The 22,939-nt window shown below is 45.6% G+C and overlaps 2 protein-coding genes across 2 annotated transcripts; one reads left to right on the forward strand and one right to left on the reverse strand.

Moving 5' to 3' along the window:
* Positions 1–14,333: 14,333 nt before the first annotated feature.
* On the forward strand, positions 14,334–14,806 carry LOC127293335 (uncharacterized). Its single transcript, XM_051322926.2, has one exon. It carries the CDS (start codon positions 14,413–14,415, stop codon positions 14,719–14,721), a length of 309 nt encoding a protein of 102 aa, XP_051178886.1. The 5' UTR covers positions 14,334–14,412; the 3' UTR covers positions 14,722–14,806.
* Positions 14,807–15,280: 474 nt separating this feature from the next.
* LOC127293334 (uncharacterized) lies at positions 15,281–19,341 on the reverse strand. The gene is made up of 3 exons (XM_051322925.2): positions 18,595–19,341; positions 15,620–15,691; positions 15,281–15,537 (listed from the first exon to the last, which is right to left on the reverse strand). The coding sequence occupies exons 1-3, from the start codon at positions 19,195–19,197 to the stop codon at positions 15,535–15,537; spliced, it is 678 nt and encodes a 225-aa protein (XP_051178885.1). The 5' UTR covers positions 19,198–19,341; the 3' UTR covers positions 15,281–15,534.
* Positions 19,342–22,939: the final 3,598 nt, after the last annotated feature.

Consider the following 22,939-nt stretch of genomic DNA (forward strand, 5'->3'; position numbering starts at 1 on the left):
TCCTATGGAAGGTTTTGGTTTCGGGTCTTATTCGAAGACTTGGACACCAACACTTGGGATCCACCTATATAATGAGGGGCCAAGGGAGGGGGCCGGCCACCCCAAGACCATAAGCTGGCCGCCCCCCTTGAGTGGCCGGCCACCCCCTCCCAAACCCTAGCTTTGCTCCTCCACTCCATATTACCCGCGTAGCTTAGCGAAGCTCCGCCGGACTTCTACACCGCCACCGACACCACGCCGTCGTGCTGTCGGATTCAAGAGGAGCTACTACTTCCGCTGCCCGCTGGAACGGGGAGGTGGACGTCGTCTTCATCAACAACCGAACGTGTGACCGAGTACGGAGGTGCTGCCCGTTCGTGGCGCCGGAACCGATCGTGATCAAGATCTTCTACGCGCTTTTGCAAGCGGCAAGTGATCGTCTACCGCAGCAACAAGAGCCTCATCTTGTAGGCTTTGGAATCTCTTCAAGGGTGAGACTCGATACCCCCTCGTTGCTACCGTCTTCTAGATTGCATCTTGGCTTGGATTGCGTGTTCGCGGTAGGAAAATTTTTGTTTTCTATGCAACGTTATCCTACAGTGGTATCAGAGCCGTGTCTATGCATAGATGGTTGCACGAGTAGAACACAATGGTTTGTGGGCGTTGATGCTCTTGTTATCTTTAGTTTGAGTACTTTGCATCTTTATGGCATAGTGGGATGAAGCGGCTCGGACTAACTTTACATGACCGCGTTCATGAGACTTGTTCCTCGTTCGACATGCAACTTGTATTGCATAAGAGGCTTTGCGGGTGTCTGTCTCTCCTACTATAGTAAAGATTCAATTTACTCTTCTATTGACAACATTAGTATCAACGTTGTGGTTCATGTTCGTAGGTAGATTAGATCTATAACGAAAACCCTAAACCACGTAAAATATGCAAACCAAATTAGAGAGCGTCTAACTTGTTTTTGCAGGGTTTGGTGATGTGATATGGCCATAATGTGATGATGAATATGTATGAGATGATCATTATTGTATTGTGGCAACCGGCAGGAGCCTTATGGTTGTCTTTAATTTTCATGTTGAGTAGTATTTCAAAGAAGTTGTAATAGTTGCTACATGAGGTGAACAACCATGAAGACGGCGCCATGAACCTTGACGCTACGCCGACGATGATGGAGATCATGCCCGTTGATGATGGAGATCATGTCCGTGCTTTGGAGATGAAGATCAAAGGCGCAAAGACAAAAGGGCCATATCATATCACATATGAACTGCATGTGATGTTAATCCTTTTATGCATCTTATTTTGCTTAGATCGCGACGGTAGCATTATAAGATGATCCCTCACATTAATATCAAGATAATAAAGTGTTCTTCCCTCGTATGCACCGTTGCATTGTTCGACGTTTTGAAGCATCTCGTGATGATCGGGTGTGATAAACTTGACATACAACGGGTGTAAGCCATGTTGCACACGCGGAATACTTGGGTTTGCTTGACGAGCCTAGCATGTACAGACATGGCCTCGGGACAACGGAAACCGAAAGGTTGAACACAAGTCATATGGATGATATGATCAACATGTTGATGTTCACCATTGAAGCTACATCATCTCACGTGATGATCGGTTTTGGTGTAGTGGATTTGGATCGTGTACCACTTAACAACTATGAGGGATGTTGTATTAAGTGGGAGTTCATTAGTAATTAGATTAAAACATGTACTAATTATCATAAACATAGTCTGAGTAGTATTTTGAATTAATTTTGTAGTATTGGCATCCGTTTACTACTATGCGCTAGTCTTGTTATTGAGATAGAAATCTTGTTAAAATCTGACAAGAAACTTTATGGATTGGTACCGTATTGTTAAAGAATCAAGAATTGATTAAGTCCTATTGCAAACTTTTAGTAAACCTCACATTGTTGATTCAAAGAGCTATGGTTTCAATTAGTACCTAAAGTTATCTTGTCTCCATGAAACTTGAAAGTTCAAATATGTTTGAAAAATAAGGAGCTGAAAATTTAGTTTTCAGAAATAATCAAGGTATGAGATATATGTGATATCTAAGACCTTATTGCAAGATGATAGAATATAATTTGGTGAGACTACATAAACTCATAAGTTTTATGGGAATGTATGAAGGTTGAAGACGCAAGACGTCACAATCCTCCAGCTATTGGGGCACTAATGATATTCGCATATCCATGAAGTTATCATCCTTAGTATGCACCATTGCTAAGACTCGTCGTTCGAAGCATCACGTGATGATCGGGTGTTATAGATTCTACGTGTGCTTACAATGGGTGCAAGCCTGATTTGCACATGCGAATACTAAGGTTAAACTTTATGAGCCTAGCATGTACAGACATGGTCTCAAAAAGTTGTCATGAATTGATGGATAAAATTATGAGTGAAATTGTTCATCATAGTTACTAATATGTGAAATCTAGAACACTTGTCATATGATGATCAACTTCAAAGTAAGAACCTCAAGGTTATTGGTATTTGACCAACAAACCTAGAAGTTATTGATGTTGAAATGTTTTTCTGAATAATGAGGAAAGCTAAAAGAGAAACTGCAAAAGATATTTTGGCAAAAAGAAAAGACTAGAAAGTCTAGCTCAGGTGTATATAAATGATATACATGTTATGGTTGTATTCCTAGTTAAGTCACACAATGAAATTCTTGGGTATTAATACCATATTGGTTGGTATGAAGTGTCATACAAAACAACGCAATTCAAGAATACAATGGCCTAAGTGACTGACAAGGAATATGATAAGAATGTTCGCCTGGAACAAAAATAAAGTGTTATTATGTTCGTCGTTGGCATTCTATCTAGCCCTTAGAATTTATAATAAAGAGCTTAATAAATTGTTATTTTTGCTCTGGTCAAATGAAAACAATGAGTTGTTCAAATTATGACATTACTCCATGTATGATGGATAAGTTATTATAAATCTTAAATGGTGAAACACACATACATAACATCGACGCTAAAAATGCCATAAGGCAAATGATTTGAATTCCACTTATTTGTGGAACCGCAATTTAGGTCATGTTAGAAAGGATCGCATGAAGGAACTCCATGCAAATGGATTTTTGGAGTCATTCGATTTGTTGAATCGTTTGGCACTTGCAAAATTTTTTCTAAAAGGTAATGACTGAAATACCGTTCATAGGCCGAAGAGTTGAACGGCAACTAACTTAGTGAAAACATACATAATGATATATGTGGTTCACTGGGCATAGTTGTGTGCGGAAGATTCTTCTACTTCATGAAAACTTTCAAACAATGAATTGAGTATATATGTGGATATATTCAATAAGGAAAAGTTTGAAACATTTGAATAGGATTCAAATAAATTTCAGCATGAAGTGGAAATCATCGTAATAGAAATCAAATATCTATGATTGGATCATGGTGGAAATATTTAAATTACGAGTTTTAGCGAACATCTAAGAGAGTTATGAAATTGTTCTACAACTTACGTTTCTTGGAGTATCATAGTGATGATGAAGTATCCAAGAGATATATCCAAACTTTGTTGGATCAATGATGAGATAAAATATTGATGCCATTATATTTTTGTGGATGATGCTTTAGTGACTACCGCTTTTACACTGAATAGAGCATCATCATGATCCGTTGAAATGACACCATACAAGTTATGGCATGGGTATAAACCCTAATAGTCAACCAAAATCGGATGAATGTCTTTGTTGGTTATCCCAGAGATTTAATTGGGAATTCTTCCCACGAGACAAAGACAAAAGTGTTTGTCAATGTTTCTTATTTCCGAAAAAATTGTTTCGAGTGAAGTATTTGAGTGGGAGGACAATATAATTTGATAAGGTTTATGAACCTGAGCATAATGATCAGAGTAGCGCAGCATCGGAATTGGTTTCGGAAGCGGCCACGACGATCATGGCTCTCATGACTACAAAATGTTTTAGCCATGGAGATCGAAGTACATATTGAACCTTGTAGGTATGGTTTACTTTGTGATCAAATAAATGATTTGTGGACAAAGGATTGATTTTGATCAATGATAAACCAACTACAAAACAAAGAAGTTATGATGGGCCCTGACTCCGTTAAAATGGCCATACGCCATGAAATCCAAAATAGATGAATACTTTTTGAAAGAAAATAGATCTATAAAATTGATGGACTTGGATGAAATATCCTTGAAGAAGCTTAACTTGTCGAAAAGTTGTTTACGACAAAGTTCAAAGAGTTGACTACGACAAGATTAGATCTTCCGTAGCAATGCTTAAAGTCTATATGGATTATTCTAGTAATCACTACATATTTCCTTTATGAGATATGTTAGTAGGATGGCAAAATACATTACTTATCAGAAGTGTGTATTAAAAGGTGTATACAAGATACAACCAAGAGTTTTGCTGATCCGTGGAATACTAGATAGGTATACAAACTTCAATTTGATGAAGTAAGTATAGCGGAGTTTGAATCTTCACTAGATGAAATAGTCAAAGAGTTTTTGATTTCATCAGAAACAATGAAGAGGCTTGCATTTGCAAGAAATTAAGTGGGAGCGCTAAGACACATTTATAATACTTTATGTAGGTGACATATAGTTGGTTATAAATGATGTAATTATATACTTGATTAAAAAGGTTTCATTGAGAATTAACTTCAATGAAAGGATATGGATCAAACAAATTTAGTGTCAAGATCTATGAAGATAGATTGAAACACATAAATAAGTTTAAGTCAAAGTACATATGATGGATATTGAAGAAGTTCAATATAGAAATATTAAGAAAATGTTCTTGTCATGTGAAGGTTTAACAAGACTTGAGTGTATCTGACACTCAATGAGTAAAAACACATGAGTGATTATAGATCACGAATAATATGTACACAATCAGATATCATGTGCTATAAAGTGTTATGAGCATATACCAGAATGATTCATATGATGATCATTGGATCTATTAAAGAAGAATATCCTTGAGTACTTTAGAAGAACTAAGGATATATATATATATATTTTTATATGAAGAAATGACAAACAAATCGCTGTAAGGTGTTACACCGATATTGGTTTTGTCACATATAAAATATAATCTCAAATTAGACAAAGTGTTGTTTAAAAGGTAGCACAATGAGCTAGAAGTTGTCTATGCTAGATTTAGAAGAGTTCTAAATATTGTGACGGATTCTACAAAAGAAGGCAGAGTATGTCATTGTTTTGACAATGACAAAGGATGTTAAGTCAAGAGGTTCTTTGAGAACTTGGTGTAGTTCCGACAGAGTCAGAACTTTGAAGCTATATTGTGTGTGACAATATAAGTGACATATTTCAGACAATGGAATTAAGGTTCCACCAGAAGATCAAACATATATAATGCCAACTCATTTGGAAATGAGTGATGCGTTGAGACGCAAATGAATTACAAAATACATACGTTTCTGAGCGTGTCAGATCCGATGACTAAAAACCTCTCCCGTGAGCAATACATGATAAAGCACCGGAAGGCCAAGGTGTTATATCTTTACAAATGTAAACTAGATTATTGACTCTAGTGCAAGTGGGAGACTGAAGGAGATATGCCCTAGAGGCAATAATAAAGTGGTTATTATTTATATCTTTATGTTTATGATAAATGTTTATATATCATGCTATAATTGTATTAACCGAAACATTAGTACATGTGTGATATGTAGACAAACAAAGAAGTCCCTAGTATGCCTCTTAACTAGCTTGTTGATTAATGGATGATTAGTTTCATAATCATGAACATTGGATGTTATTAATAACAAGGTTATGTCATTGTATGAATGATGTAATGGACACACCCAATTAAGCGTAGCATAAGATCTCGTCATTAAGTTATTTGCTATAAGCTTTCGATACATAGTTACCTAGTCCTTATGACCATGAGATCATGTAAATCACTTATACCGGAAAGGTACTTTGATTACACCAACCACCACGGCGTAACTGGGGGGCTATACAGGTGGGATTAAGTATCCGGAAAGTATGAGTTGAGGCATATGGATCAACAGTGGGATTTGTCCATCCCGATGACGGATAGATATACTCTGGGCCCTCTCGGTGGAATGTCGTCTAATGTCTTGCAAGCATATGAATGAGTTCATAAGAGACCACATACCACGGTACGAGTAAAGAGTACTTGTCAGGAGACGAGGTTGAACAAGGTATAGAGTGATACCGAAGATCAAACCTCGGACAAGTAAAATATCGCGAGACAAAGGGAATTGGTAATGTATGTGAATGGTTCATTCGATCACTAAAGTCATCGTTGAATATGTGGGAGCCATTATGGATCTCCAGATCCCGCTATTGGTTATTGGTCGGAGTGAGTACTCAACCATGTCCGCATAGTTCTCGAACCGTAGGGTGACACACTTAAAGTTGGATGTTGAAATGGTAGCACTTGAATTATGGAATGGAGTTCGAATATTTGTTCTGAGTCCGGATGAGATCCCGGACATCACGAGGAGTTCGGAATGGTCCGGAGAATAAGATTCATATATAGGATGTCATTTTATGTGAATTAAAATGTCGCGGAAGGTTCTATGGAAGGTTCTAGAAGGTTCTAGAAAAGTCCGGAAGAAACCACCCAGGAAGGTGGAGTCCACAAGGGACTCCACCTCCATGGCCGGCCAGCCCTAGTGGGGGTGGAGTCCCAAGTGGACTCCACCATAGGGGGCCGGCCAAACCCCACATGGGAGGTGGGAATCCCACCTTTGGGTGGGAGTCCTAGTTGGGCTAGGTTTGCCCCCTCCTATGGAAGGTTTTGGTTTCGGGTCTTATTCGAAGACTTGGACACCAACACTTGGGATCCACCTATATAATGAGGGGCCAAGGGAGGGGGCCGGCCACCCCAAGACCATAAGCTGGCCGCCCCCCTTGAGTGGCCGGCCACCCCCTCCCAAACCCTAGCTTTGCTCCTCCACTCCATATTACCCGCGTAGCTTAGCGAAGCTCCGCCGGACTTCTACACCGCCACCGACACCACGCCGTCGTGCTGTCGGATTCAAGAGGAGCTACTACTTCCGCTGCCCGCTGGAACGGGGAGGTGGACGTCGTCTTCATCAACAACCGAACGTGTGACCGAGTACGGAGGTGCTGCCCGTTCGTGGCGCCGGAACCGATCGTGATCAAGATCTTCTACGCGCTTTTGCAAGCGGCAAGTGATCGTCTACCGCAGCAACAAGAGCCTCATCTTGTAGGCTTTGGAATCTCTTCAAGGGTGAGACTCGATACCCCCTCGTTGCTACCGTCTTCTAGATTGCATCTTGGCTTGGATTGCGTGTTCGCGGTAGGAAAATTTTTGTTTTCTATGCAACGTTATCCTACACTTTCTTCCATTTTAGTGCCGATGATTAGAATGTTTGGTCACCTATACGCCGCAATATACTTTGTAGACGAGCCCCCCTTTCCCTGGCCGCCGTTCCGTGAACGAGTCCTTGACGAGACAACAACGCCGACATGCCTCTCCGGCGCAGCACCACTTTTCTTCTCTCGCCGTCCAGTATGTGAATGAGTCCTTAATGCCAAGACGGTGCCAGCCTCCCTAGCATCATGCCGACCCCTGTTGTCGCGCTTCAGGCCGTGTCGATCACGCGCCCTGCATTCTTCGCCTTTTTGCCCGGTGAACGAATAGACTAATCGTTGGAATAAGGAAGCCGATGATGGCCGATCGCAATTTAATCTTGCGACCGGCCATCATCGGTTTCCTTATTCCAACGATCAGCCTATTGGTTCACCGGGCAAGAAGACGAACAGTGCAGGGCGCGGGACACACGGCTTGAAGCGCGGCAACACGGCCCGGCATAATGCTGGGCAGGCCGGCACGGTCTTTGCATCAAGGACTCGTTCACTGGACAGCGAGGGACTGCCGTGGTTCTGCGCCGGAGATGCAGATCGGCGTTGTTGTGTCGTCAAGCACCCGTTGACGGAACGCCGACCGGGGAAAGGGGGCCCTTCTGCAAAGTATATGGCGGTGTATACTGCAACTATGGTTTCTGACCATAGTATTTGTGTTGACCAACAATGTATGAGGCACTTATTCCATTTTGTCATTCCATTTGCTTTGAGATTTTCAAAATGCCGATGATTAAAATGTTTGGTCACCGTACACTCGGGGGTGGCGTAAGTGAGCCTGGTAAGATAGCACAAATATCAATCTCTTGTGCATCCTACCTGGCCTCGCTTACACCATCCCTGAATGTTAATATTTGTGTTGACCAACAATGTATAAGGCACTTATTCCATTTTGTCATTCCATTTGCTTTGAGATTTTCAAAATGCCGATGATTAAAATGTTTGGTCACCGTACACTTGGGGGTGGCGTAAGTGAGCCTGGTAAGATAGCACAAATATCAATCTCTTGTGCATCGGACTTGGTCTCACTTACGCCATCCCTGAATGTTAATATTTGTGTTGACCAACAATGTATGAGGCACTTATTCCATTTTGTCATTCCATTTGCTTTAAGATTTTCAAAATGCCGATGATTAAAATGTTTGGTCACCGTACACTCGGGAGCGGCGTAAGTGAGCCTGGTAAGATAGCACAAATATCAATCTCTTGTGCATCGGACTGGTCTCACTTACACCGTCTCTGAATGTTAATATTTGTGTTGACCAACAATGTATGAGGCATTTATTCCATTTCTCTTGTGCATCGGACTTGTTGGTCTCACTTTCTTCCATTTTCATCATAGTAGGAACTGGATGAAGGATCCCGATGCAAACGAGCCTGGTGGGTAGAGATGAGGGAGCAAAGGAGGAACCGGATGAAGACTACTTTGTAGGATGAAGACTACTTTGTATCTCGAAATTGTGAATTTTGTATGAATTAAGAGTTGTATGCAAAACATTTGACACTTGCCACTATATATGTATCTCGATCGGGATCTAAGTAATGTGATGATGATGTCTATGTTATATCTGTGCAATGTACATGATATTTATATTATATCTGAATGTTGCTGTATATAACCTGTATATCTGTATATTGCTGTCTATAAACTGCATGTGTACATGAGGCAGCACAAAATCGTGTATAATACAAGCAAATTCTGTGGCGCACTGCAAACCAATTCTGTGGCGCACTCTTTTCTGTGGCGCACCTAAGAGCACGTGCGCCACAGATACGTTAACTCCGTGGCGCATGGGCTGGTGCGCCACAGAAAGCTTATTTTTGTGGCGAAGTTTCTGTGGCGCACCTCCCATGCGCCATAGAATCCATTTTTGGTGCGCCACTGATGAGGCTTTTCCTACTAGTGAGCCCTAGATCAAAATGAACCACTTCAGATGTTCATCATTGTGTCTCGCCCTTAGTAATTCTACAAACATAGATAGACAGAAAATATGGACACATAAACATCGAGGCCACCAACTAGACGTGGTCAGGGCTGATGTAGGTCTTGGCGCTGAAGCTCTTGCACTTGTAGATATTCATCTTTAGGCTAAATGCCTTGATCTTGAACTCCAGCACATCGCCGAGCTCCAGGTCATACTTGTAGACGGCCGCCGGCCAGTTCCTCCCCAGCACCACCTGCCCACCGTGATATTCGACCTACACCCACTCGTCGCACCAACGACAGGCTAAGATGGCCAATGCGGCAGGGGATTTTGATCCACTCCCTCAAGCCGTCGTAGAACACCAATGGAACGACGATCATGTGCAAGTCGTTCACTTCCAGTTGGACGGAGCAACGACGGGGGTGAGGGGCCTGGGCAGGTGGCCGAGCTTCGTCCTTTTCCCCACCATTGGCGGTTGCCGCGCAGCAGCCTCGATCCTCCCGGCACCACCGGCTTGAGCGCATTAATCCACCGATTGAGCACTAGCTTGTCCTGGTACCCGAGTAGAGGATGGAATCCCCTTCCCACCGTGCCGCACTCCAACTTGACGACCTATTCAACATATGGAGATACAAGTTATAGCACACTCGAAAGAACGAATGCAATTCATGTCCATGACGTTGCAGAGCATGAGCATAGAAATGTTGCGCATGATGGCGCCATTGCACAGCTTGGTGAAGCTCTGCAATGGCTAGATCTTCTGTAGCATTGCTACGATCATGCTTTGCATGACAAGGATATGATAACCCTGAAGAAATTTCATATTTTTTTTCAAATTGGAGCACACAACGATGTAACATGCGTAGAAAGTACGATTCCAAATTGGTGAAAGTGGAATCCAACTCAAACCAAACCGTACCCATGCGCTTCTACAACGGATCCAACTCAAATCAAAACCGTTTCCCACGCTGTGCAGAGGAGAGGACACGTTGCGCTCGGTAGACCTTGTACGCGCGACAACACCTGAATCGAACGTGTCCAACATTTAGCCTACTTTAAAATTTATGCGGTGCAGAGGAACTGTAGGAGCATGCAGGCAGGGAAACAAGCCGATTTCCGATTTCGTCTCCACGCGTGCGGGAAACCTGTTTGCGAAGCAACCAAACTCACCCTTCCTCTCTGATTTTGCCCTTTTCCTTGGGCTGGCGTGGTCATTGCGCGTGCTGCGCCGTGGTAAAACCCAACGGCGGGGGCAGGGACCTCGCGCGTCGCGCTCATTGACAGTCGACAGGGACGGCCCAGCGAATGGCGCACCGCCCGGGCCCACCACGCCCACGCGTTCACGGAGACGTGGCCCGGCTAGCGACGGTAGGTTGAGCGGGTGCGACGGCGACGGGCATGCGGTGACGCGAGTCAGCAAAGCTAGCTTTGGGTTGGGTTTGGCGTGACGCGGCGCTGTCTCGTGGCGAGGTGGCAGCTCCGTCCGGTCTCGGGGGACACCTACCCAGCCAGCCACGTCTCCCGGAACCAAACGCCAGGACGTGGCCCTCCGAGCACGTAAGGGCATCTCCAGCGGCGCGACGCGAATAGACGCTGAGCGACCGTTTTCGTCCGCCGTGACCGGAAATGCATCTGGACCTGTTCCAGCGGGGCGACGCAAAGTGACCGGGCCATCCACGGAGATGCAAACCTGGCCCAAATATGCGTCAGGTTTGCGTCTCCGCGGACGCTCCGAGCGTCCGCTCGCGTCCCCACGGGCCCTCATGGCAGCGACCTAGGTTCGATCGGCCTCTAATTCACAACCGCCGGCGACCAACCGCCGCAATGGAGCGTCGAACCGCCGCGGAAGAGCAACCGCCAGCCTCTTTGTTTTACGCGCCGCCGTTAATCCGCGCACATTATAACCCCCGCGTCTACGGTAATTCAAGTTCAACCGCCTCCTTCTTCATCCTCTTTTCTTCTTCAACACCGGCACGTCATGAGCGACTACACGCTGCCGTCCGACTCGGAGAGCGAGGGCAAGTCGCCCGGATTCCTGCATTGGTGGGAATCGCCGGTGACGCCAAGCGATCCGGGCTCCACGCCCAGCTACCCTACCTCCACACCGAGTGAGGACGAGGAGGAGGGAGGCGGCAATGGCAGCGAAGGCCAGGAGGAGGACGGAGGCGGCGCTGCCAGCGACGCGGACGATGAGGAGGAGGGCCAGGAGGAGGAGGAGGAGGACTCCGACAGCAAGGTGGCCAGGAGGCCATTTCTTCCAGTTTCAAGTCCTCGATGGGCGCGTCGTCCTCCAGTTCCGACGACGAGGTGACAAGCAAGAGGCGGAGGAGTTTCCACGACGACGACTACACAGGGCCTTCGAACAAGAAGGCCAAAAAATAGTTTTAGTTTATATTTTTTAAATTTCTTCTTATTTGTATGTTAAATATGTTTAAATCTAGTCGATTGACGTATCCGGTTAATTGTTTAGGCTAATCTATTCGATTGGACCAACATGACATCACGTGAGTACATCTTTTTGTGTTTAAAACTTGATCATTCACTAAATTGAAAAGAAGTAGCACAAAAAAAAAACAGTTCCATGTCCAAAATGCGTCGGACCGCTGGAGGTAGCCCCTAACGTAAACGGATATTTCGCCCCTCGCGGTCATTTTGGCGTCCGCGGGGCGACGCAAACGGACACTCACGACCAATTTGGAGCATCCGAAATGCGTCGCGCCGCTGGAGATGCCCTAAAGACCGAAAACAAAGCGGCTCGACGGTCAGCTGCGAAACACCTGCACCAAACACACTCTCCCTCCTCAAATGGTACACACACACATAGCATTTACAACATTTATCGATCGGTGCATTTTGCACGTCAGCACAGATATTCGTGGCTCCATTGCTGCGTTACCAATTGTTCACAGGTGTTTTTAAGAATGTGCATACCATCTTCGGATACATACCCCTTCGCCTGTGAGAAGCGCTCAGGAGGAGACTATGGTTTCTTTCACCTCCTGTTGGCGCCACCGCTGATCTGCCTCGCTTAAGTGGCCTTCTGGACACGGAGGCGGGGTGGATCTCGGCCCCCATCGGTAGGATGGTTTCGTTTCCTTTATTCTAGGGTTTTAGTTCAGTAATACATTAAAAAAAACTACCACATGGCATATGTGGGTAAGCAATCTCATAGTTGAGTACGAGTACGAAAAAATACATAAAAAACTAGATTAATAAGAAATTATTGTCATTTTAAATAAAAAAATGTTCAAACTTCTGAGATTCGTTAAAGTGGGATAATTAGAATGTCTAGGTACTCTAACACAAATGTTCATATATGCGAAATAAAATGTTCGTCTCACCCAAATGTTGCATTCAATCTATAATGTGTAACTATTAACATAATTTTTTTGATCCACTAAAATGAAATTAGTGAAAAATAAGGCTTGATTGATCTCTTATTGAGAATGATAAGGGCATTCTTTCCATATTAAGGGCAACTTTGGATTGTGGTGTATTGAAGCGCAATAGTTTTTCACAGGATTTGAACTAGTTTGCCCAGATAATTGAAAAATTATGTGAAAACTACATGAACAGTCCTTTGGATGAAACACGATAAAAACACGAAAATAGTGCCTCCATCATATGTGAGTGAGTATTACAGAGAGATTCAAGCGGATGTTTAAATTCCTCTTGAATCGAAGTGTAGAAACCTAGACCGTATTAATCTGGATAGCATCATTCATATATATGGTCCAACGCCGGTCCATAGGAAAAACAAATTCTTAAGAGTTAGAACCGAACAAAAAACTCGAAAATTCTACAATCCGAAGAGAGCATACTTTTATTCACCCTATAATTTAAGAGCATCCAAACATTCATTGTTCTCCTGTGTTACGTAATTCTTGTCGTGGTTTCGGCTCAAATTTGAACTAAAACCACGACAAAAATCATGGAGCGGTACGATAGACTACTTTAAGCAATTAATCATTGTAAAACATAATTTTTTATTTATTTTGCCAACGACATGTAACGTACCGCTATAAGAAATGGTGTTATAGCATTTTATCAGCCAAGTTACACGGCAGATCGATATCTCTATCTTTCTGGATGAAAATTGGTAAGGATCAAAATCATTAAAAAATTATTACTTCTGAAATTTCTACAATCCAAATACGGCATAATTTATTCATACCGTAACTTAATAGAATGCAGGCATTTATTTTTTAGGGACAACTTTAAGCTATAACTCGGTGTATAAAACATTTCATCAGCCAAGTTGTCTCTGTGGATGAAAAGGAAGCAGCGAAGGAAATGGGCCTTGCCGTCTAGCGGGTGCACGGGGCTTCACCGTTTAGCGGAGGACAGAGTAATGCAAGAGAGGCCATGGGCCTAACCCGACACCCAAGGCCTAGAGAAGAACCCGTATGTGGTGCGGGCTGCAGCAGGGTTATGCGCGGCCGTATAGCCCACCGGCGCCATACCCTGCTCTGCGCAGCCACGAGACGACATACCTAGTTTTCGTTTTTCTTTGAGAAGTCGAGACGACATTGCTGGTCCCCGGCGTCGACGACGAGACGGGGGCGAGCTGCGAGCGGCTGTTGCCGCCCCCACCCGGCACCCAGAGCCCCTGCCGGCCCGACCGGTCATAGTCGGCACATTGCACAGCGATGAAGGGGCCGCGCACTCGCCTGTCCTGCCTGCCTGCCACGCACATCACCTCTCCCTCGGCCCCAATTTCAAAGATTGAGCCAGAAGCCGAAACCGAACAATTTCCCAGGCGCGAGGGAGGGAGCAAGAGACGCCACATCGTTTTCAAATTTCATCGTAGGCTCCTCGTATCGTCTGTCAGTACAGTACATATGTGCAACCGAAGCGAGCAACGGTCACCTAAACGCAGGCACCGCAGCTGCGGCTCTGCTCGGTCGCGGCGTAGCAGCAGACACAAGTAGCTAGCAAGTGTCGCAATCGCGCGCGGGAGCGTGAGACAATCCTCTCGTCTTGACCGTTCTTTTGTCCGCCGCGTGCATGCCCTGGGCTGCCTGCAGCCTGCGCTTATTATAAGTAGCAGCCGCCGCGACGGTGTCGGGCTAGCGGGGCAGCTTACTGAGCGGCAGCGAGCTGACGAGCTGACGATGGAGAGCGTGCCGTGGGTCGGGTTGCCGGCGGTGAGGAGGTCGCTGCTGCAGGAGGCCGCCGCCTCGTACGCGCACCGCCAGGCCGCGGCCCCGGCCGCGAGGTCCACGGGGAGGTCGGTCGAGACGCTGGTGGTGATCCTCGCGGCCATCGTGCTCGCCGCCGCCCTCGCGGGCGTCCTCGCGCGGGCGTGCGGCGGGAGGCACGTGGCGCCCAGCGCGGACAACGACGTCGAGGGATGGGTGGAGCGCCGGTGCCGGACCTGCCTCGACGGCGGCCTGCCAGCGCCGCCGGGTGAGGCCAAATAGTGCTTCTGGCTGGCCTTCTGCGTTGTGTTTCCTCCTCTAGTGATAGGCTTTAGCAGCAGGTGGCAACGTAGCATAGTGATACCGTTAGCCATTACTATTAATCCTTGTAATGTATAATTAGAATGTACTAAGTAGAATGCTGGATGACGAGATGCTGTTTTCTACAAAAAGAGGGTACCAGAATAGACATTAGAGTTTCTCAGTTCCTTATATATATTTGAGTATTACTTTGGCAAAAAAAAAAAGTTTTCAAACGGGGTTACTTTGGCAAAAGTGAAGGATTAGTACTTGTAATGTTCGATCATCTGATGACAACTTTCGCATGCATATATTCTCCAACAGGAACTGGCCCTGAGAGCATATTAACCCAGTGTTCCCTAGCAATGCGTGCTCTAGTCCACAACATCAGGTGCATGAGTTAGCATCCAAACAGTAAACGATGTGGAAGAACAGACAAATGGCCAGCAGGAAGCTGAACGTCCCTGTTCGAAATCGATCGACAATGGCCTATCCATACCAGAAGATCCCAGTTCCCGTGAAAGCAACAAGACAACCAGCATTGAAAATGCCAAGTAAAACACTGTTAACTCTTATCGTATTGGAACTGATTGATATTAGCACGGGTTTAAACTAAGGTATTTGGGCAAGCCAACAAATTTACAAACGGCCCATCTATCGGTAGGTATAGTGTACAAGACAAATGTTCATTGCGTGCACATCCATAGCCACTGGATTAAGCTTACATCAACCAACAGCATTCCAAGCGATGTTTGAAACATTCACACGCAAAGGTAGCTCCAGGCCGTCAGCAGCTCACTGACAGAAAATATGAGCAGGTCAGATTCTGGGAAGATTGCAATCAATTTCCAGAGGGTAAAATGAGTTCACAGTTCTTTACCTTTGGATAGCAGTCCTGGTATACTATGGTCTGATTCTGTGGATTCACATGAACCTCGCAAGTTATTTTCCCCTGCAACAACCATACAAGGGCTTCAGTACTTATCAGTGTAAATGATCTGGCAAGGAAGCCATTAACCAACTGCTGCGTCAGTAATATAATTTTTTCCGCCGCGGTTTTTCATCTTGTAGCAAAACCTTTCTGGTATAAACAGAAAAACGACTATTGCATGGTTCTGTCCTACATGAGGTAAACGTTTATATTCATGCTGAAAGGAAACATCATGCAGGCATATCAGTTATGTCATCTTCTTTGAAGCACGGAACAGTCAGGGCCTGAGACACCGTGGCTCTTGTTCCGTGTTGTAGCCATGTATGGAATAATGAGGCACTAGGGAAGCAGAGATTAAGAAGATTGGAGGACTAGTAGAAGATCTCAACAAAGATCAAATCAATCAATGGACCAAACATAACTCGATAATGCATAAGACACTAAATTTGAAAGAAAAAACATCTATAAATTCAAAACAGTCAGAAATCACCACAATAAATAACCAATATCATTTCAACAAAGTTCCTAACACTATTGGCCTATTACCAAAGCATTAAAGAGTCCTACTTTGCAATGATGCAAATATAAAATATCATGCCCATTGTCTTGAACATGAGAAATTTAGAAGGTAATGTCAGCTAGTGGCATCAGCAAATATGTTTGAAAGATGATTGCTAAAGCCATAGGCTTTGTGGAACCAGCTTGGTTGTCATGGAGGTTTTGCTGCAGACCTCTGCAGTGTTTGAAATGGTCATCATCTCGTCTGCAAAATAACTATCCATCGTACGATATATTATATGGCTTTTAAAAACCTTAACCCCACCAGGTTTTGGAGGGGGGACACAGGAAATGATTATTTGGTGCCAAGATAACTCATCCAGTAATAACTCATAACTATGTGGCAAATATACAAGGGCAAGACTCAATTCAGACTATGTTTGATTAGTACATGATTTGAGAAACTTGGGGAGTTAGTCCATACTTAATCAGATAAGAAATGCAGGTACTATACTCTTAATTTGGATAACTAGGACCCGGCTGCTTCTAACCAATGCAACCAACACATTTTAAGAATTTCTCTCACAAGCAGCAAACTACTATCTATGTACATTAACAAGGAGAAGTGGCTGCAAACGTTTCCACGCAGCGGACTGCCAACAGTGCCGCAGCATAAGATGGTAGATGCTGAACTGAGGCTTCTTTGTCTACAACAGTATATGTATGGAAATTAGGATAGTGAAAATGGCAATGTAAGGTTGTCGAAGCTAAGGAAAATTTTGTTGGTAGCCGGCCAGTTGCTGCCAGGCAATAAGTGCTGAGGACCATAAAGGTCTAAAACTGGTTATTTTTAGGGGTGGGCAATATCTGTGTTTTACTTTAAAAATAGCTGTCATATTTCATCTACATTTCAATGTCTAGTTCATCTCCACTGTTTTGTGTCTCTCTTTCACAAATTTGGAATTACTCAACTTTTCCATCCAGGTGCCGCTTATTTTCACATTGAGAATGTTTTTCCTATTGGTAGCCAAGTAGTAACAAGGAAGCACTCATTGTTGCACGGCAATGATAGCCTTTGCTGGCCAGAATGAACCCAGAGACTCGGTGGCCGCGAAAATTCCCCTGAGTAGGAAATGAGTTTGGTATATTTTGTCCATTAGATAGGCCTGACTCATGGTATTGTATCGGTTAAGTGATAAAGAGATGGTGACGTATTTGATCGTGTATGCTAGTTAGGTTTCATTTAAAATGCGTGATGCATGATCAAGGCTCTGGAGTAGAATTCATTTAAAATGCATGAACACGAGTGTATGCTAATTGCAGAAATCTGAAAAGGCTACAAGATGTAACCAGTAAAAAATCATAACAACAAAGATAAGATAATAGACCGGACTGTTTACTGAATCGTGACTACCCAAGTTAGAGAATATTTCTCCTAACTGTAGGATAGCCCTAAACCCAAAACAAAAGCGCTGACCAACAAATGTTTGGCTGGTGAAAGTTGTAAGGTCTTGTAAAGCTGTTCCCTTTTTTTTTCTTAGATATTGTAAGCTGTTTTACATATACAATTTGTATTTCACTGGCCTAAATTCTGTTCGTTTCAAAGGTGCATTAGGCATTAGACATAGATGCATACTAAAAACTGAATCAGATGGACAATTGTCCAACCCTTTGTCTGTAAATCGCCTCAGCATTATACTCTACACGATTGGACATACATAATTCCAGTGTGAAGGAAAACAGCACGTTAGGACAATTATACCGATCTACAGATACAGGTCATAATGGAATTCACAATGTATGCCTTCACCAATCGACAAGTACTACTGTATTGTACTGTTGTGGATTCATAAATAAAAGCAAGAAAGAAACATATCATTTCGGAATATATATACTTTATAAAGACGAATAAGATGCCAGAGGTAACTGGTCAAATGCTGTTACTGTTGTTCACAACAACATAACAGACTGTTACCGTTTAAGGAATCGTGACTATGGAAACTTATTCCCTAACTGTATTTTTATTATAACCCTAATCCCAAAACAAAAGCTCTAACCAAAATTTGTTTGGCTTGTGAAAGTGATCTCGATCCAGAGCTGCATGGTGTTGTAAAATATTTTGCATATTAAATGTTCTGTGAACTGGCCTGAATTCTGTTTGATTCGAAGGTGCATTAGGCATTAGATGCATGAAGAAACTGAATCAGATAGACAGTGGCCCAACCCTTTGTCCGGGACAAAAATATATACTAAATTATTTCAGCATTATTATGGTCTTAACGAATATAGATATAGAGCTAGTTCCAATGTGAAGGAGAAAGCACATTACGGCGACGACAGCAAAAACTAGAATTAGGGTATGTGCAATCGACTACATAATCAATCAATCGAGAATTAGGGTTGGTTCCAGCGGCAGCGGCACGCACCTTGACGGGGACGGTGAAGAAGAAGAAGTGGAGGTTTCCCTCGACCTGCACGACGGTGTCGAAGGGTATGGACCCGCGCGCGAGGTCCTCGAGCAGGTAGATGGCGTCCTCGACGACGCGGATCCCGTTGAGGTCGAGGTCGGCGTCGACGTAGGAGACGGCGCGCGCGGCGACGCTGCCGCCGCCCGAGGTGACGCGGCCGAGCGCCCTGCCGCGGTAGGCGACGTCGACGTCGAGGCGGGCGTAGTCGAGCGCGAAGAGGGCCGGGTTGCGGACGCGGACCTTGAGCGCGGCGGAGATGTTGACGGCGACGGCGGGGCGCGCGACGACGGAGACGTGCGCGAGGCTGAGGCGCGCCACGCTGACGTCGGGGTCGGCGGGCCAGAGGAGGAAGGCGAGGGCGAGGAGGGTGAGGGCGGCGAGGATCGGGGCGAGGCAGCTGCAGCGGCAGCCCCGGCGCAGGCGGCGGCGGATGGGGACGAGGAGGACGTAGGAGGACAGGTCGGCGTCGGGCGGCGAGTGGTGGCGGTCGAGGTACGGCGAGGGGTAGGCGGAGGGGAGCAGCGGCTCGGCCGCCGGGCCGCGGGGCTGCGTCTTCGCCATTGGGGAAGGTGGTTGGTGGTGGTGGTGCCGGGTGGGGATTTTAGCTTAGCTTGCAAGGGAGGAGGAGAGGAGATGGGTTGATTTGTTGATTGGAAGTTAAGGTGAGAGCCGGCGGGAGCTAGCTTGGGAAGGGTGTGCTCCGATTGGTTTCGCCATTGTTTTGAGATCTCTGCGGTTGACTCGTGAGAGCGATTTGTCTGCAGTAGTTTCGCGAACGATGACGCACGGCGTATCCCACCGCTACGTGTCCACTCCCAAATCTTTTCAGCCAAATACACGAATCTTTTCAGCCAAAAACACAGATACGAGAGAAAAAAACCCTACTCTAGAAGATATGGAGGTATGGGCTATGATTCAGATCCGGTGCTATCTCTCATTTTCCTGATCGATAATAATATTTTTCCCTGCGTGGCTGAGTCGCATGTATCTAGATAAATAGGTGTCAAAGAATAAGAGGAGTGGAAAAGAAGGATATGCAGCGGTAAAACTAGACATGAGTAAAGCATATGACCGCGTGGAGTGGCCATTTTTGGAGAAAGTGATGAGGAAGATGGGATTTGAAGAGAGATGGATCCAGAAAATCATGCTATGTATTACTTCGGTGACATACCAATTCCGGATCAATGGAAGTAGGACGGATGCCATCACACCGCAGCGTGGGTTACGACAAGATGACTCTTTGGTACTGATCAAAGCTACACAAGAAAGTGCCAGGACTTTGCAACATATACTACAGATTTATGAAGGTTGCTCGGGGCAAACAATCAATTATGACAAGCCATCGATGATGTTGTGATGACCCAGCGTACCACTGCATGGTGTAGTACACAAGTCGTTGACATAACACAAGTGAAACACCGTTCCACTCATATTACATCTCTCAGAGTGGTACAACAGAAACATATGCGAGTCCAAGGTATGTCTATATAAGTACACACGAGCTGTTTACATAAGATCCACACAACCTCCTACTTTACAGTGAGGTAAAACTTCAAATAAAGCTCCAGAAGAACGACTCGTAGTCTATCTTATTGCTAACTCAAGTTTAAGAGCTAATTGGCTTGCTATAGAAATCTAGCTACTTAGGTGCTAGGATTAGGGAAAGGTTCCCTTCTATTACTAGTCTAGGTTTCCATTATAGTTGGTGCAGAAGTTGACTCCATTGACTTCTTTGATTGAATTCTTCATCTTGTTGCAGTTGACTCCTTTGTCTTAGAGTTCCACGGTAGTTTCTCCTTCGGTGCTTTGATCTAAGAAGGGGGTTCAAACGAGATAGAATGAGTACGAGCGTACTCAGCAAGTTCATATTAGGAAATATGTGTATCATGCACTAGCTACAGCCATAGACCATAAAGTCATAGGCCAATGCAAGTTTTTGTAATCATTTCTTCAAAAGGTTTATTTTATTCTGAAAACTATGCCGTCGGTCTTCACGGGTTGACGAACTTCATGGAGTTCCTTTCTGCCGCGTTCGCGATTCCTTCCCGAACAGGGAGTGACAGCCACAATTTGATACACTCTGCAGAGGTGCGTTACTTTTCCCATAAGAGACCTTATCCTTGTTGCCAACCAGGCGATATCTTTCCCGTCCACACTTCCTTTGGTGTGAGGCCAGGTGTAAGATCCAAGCCCACACCGCCTTCTCCGCGACTGCAAACCCACCCTTTTGTCCACCCGCACACCTCCAGTAGACTTTCCCCCGATAATACGGCTTTACTCATGGTGTACTTTGGACAATCCTTCATAGATCGGAAGTGTCGTTGCCTAATCGACGGTACCTCGGAGGAGGGATCCTCACGAGGGGGAGAAGAAGTAGGGGCCATAGGGCGGAGTGCACACGGGACGGTGGTACGCGAGTTACCCAGCTTCGGAACACCTGCACGATGACAGGGCCTACTGCTGCTTGTCTGGAATTATCTGGGCGCTTTCGCGTTGTTACAATGAGTTGTGGTTGTGCCTCTAGGGCTCCCGGGATCCGGCTTATAAAGGCGCACGGATCTAGGGTTTACATGGAGAGTCCTAGCCGGATTACAGATAGCCTAGCTACGATACAATATCTTGCCGTGCACGTCACGGATCCGCCTTCCATATACGTCGTACTGGATCCGGGTTCCTCATGGGCCTCCCTGGATCCGGGTCACTCCTAGGTCGGTGCGGATCCGGCCTGCTGATCCTGGGCTGGACTTCTTCCTACATGATCAACAAGAATCGGGCCGCCCGATGGGCCACATGCCTCATCACCGTCTGTGGGCCACCCGGGCTTGCCGGATCTAGGCACTGTCGATGGTACACCCATGAAGTATACCCACAACAGTAGCCCCCAGAGTTCTCCGAGTTTCCCCTGCAGTCTCCGTCTTGCTGGTCCATCATGATCTCCGGCAAACGTTGGTAACGCGGAGAAACTTGAAGAGCTCCAACCTTGCATTTTCTTCCTTTTCCAACTTATAGCCGGAAAATGCTCCCATCCCGCGGGACTTCATCCATCGACGTTCCAAAGAACATTTCCGGGTTACTCCCTGCTCGAATCAAAGCCAATCTTATCTTCACAGAGTTACCCGGAGTCTTAAAAGACTCAAACGGCTTCGGAAATCCTTCACCTTTAGGTTATGCTTAACAACGGAAATTCCGTATTTCCCGCGCACAACTTCCTCATTTCCCGCGCTAAATTTTCGCAGATGCAAATCTTCAGCCGGAATTTTCGGGAGTGCATGGTTAAGTTACCTCCACGTCGTTTTACCGCATTTGACCTAAACACGTGTCATCCATCCAACGGCGCGACCGTTCAGTTTCCACCGTTGGATCCGGATCCCGAATCTCCGAGCGCGGCCTATAAATACCCCGCGGCCCGGTAAAAATTCATTCTTTCACCCCCTCTCACCACATCGTCTTCCTCCTCGCGCCGCGCCGCCCGCCAGATCTTGATTCCGGCGAACTTCGCCCCGGTGAACTTCGAGTGCCGCCGAACCAAGGCTTCCCTCGCTCCAAGATTCTCACGTTTGAACGGGAAACTTGCTCCGCCGCCGATTCGTGGTCACGCGAGCCGATTTCCTTCAAGTTCGGCGACCTCATCTTCCGCCGGAGCTCCGTCGCACCACCGCGCCATTAGCGGTAAGTACGCCGGACTTGTAGAAGACAACCTAGTGTAGAAGATAGGCTTAGTGATCCGGGTACTCAGACACTTTGTATGGGTGCAGCCGGAAGCATGCCACTCGAATCGTCACTTTGCACTGGTAGCTCTTCGAGTAGCCCGGATCCCAACCAAATAGAACCCATATGCCCGGATCCTATATCATTCCTGCCACCGTATGTTTCCGACATCGAGACTAGCTCAACCTTTTTCCGCATCTTCCAAAGACCGCTCCAAGCCGGATCCCTACCCTCCAAGAGCTCCAAGAAGAACTCAAGGGACAAGCTCGGATGGCAGCAAAGGTGCAGGAGGCGGAAAACAAGAGGGCGTCCAAGGCCCGGATCCGTGAAGGAGAACGAGGTCAATGGTGGCCTTGCGCAACCACCGACGTGGAGCTTAGAGAGCTCCAGAACGAGGGAATGATCTCCACACACTGGAGTTTCGTTCGTGACTCCGACGCCCCCAAGCCAGAAGCCGGAGAAGTTGTCATGACCAAGGCTTGGGTGGAACGCGGTCTTTCACTCCCTTGTTCGGAATTTTTCCTCTCCATCCTCAACACCTACGGGCTCCAGCCCCACAACATTTGCCCCAATTCATACCTTCTCTTGTCCAACT

Source organism: Lolium perenne, chromosome 4 (genome assembly GCF_019359855.2).
Source record: "Lolium perenne isolate Kyuss_39 chromosome 4, Kyuss_2.0, whole genome shotgun sequence".
Lineage (NCBI taxonomy): Eukaryota > Viridiplantae > Streptophyta > Magnoliopsida > Poales > Poaceae > Lolium > Lolium perenne.

Bases quoted from the DNA above. Each gene is read 5' to 3' on its own strand.
- LOC127293334 (XM_051322925.2), bottom strand. From the start codon at position 19,197: ATGGCGAAGACGCAGCCCCGCGGCCCGGCGGCCGAGCCGCTGCTCCCC. The intron at 15,692-18,594 runs GTGCGTGCCGCT...TGGTTGTTGCAG, and splicing joins TCTTCACCGTCCCCGTCAAG to GGGAAAATAACTTGCGAGGT.
- LOC127293335 (XM_051322926.2), top strand. From the start codon at position 14,413: ATGGAGAGCGTGCCGTGGGTCGGGTTGCCGGCGGTGAGGAGGTCGCTG.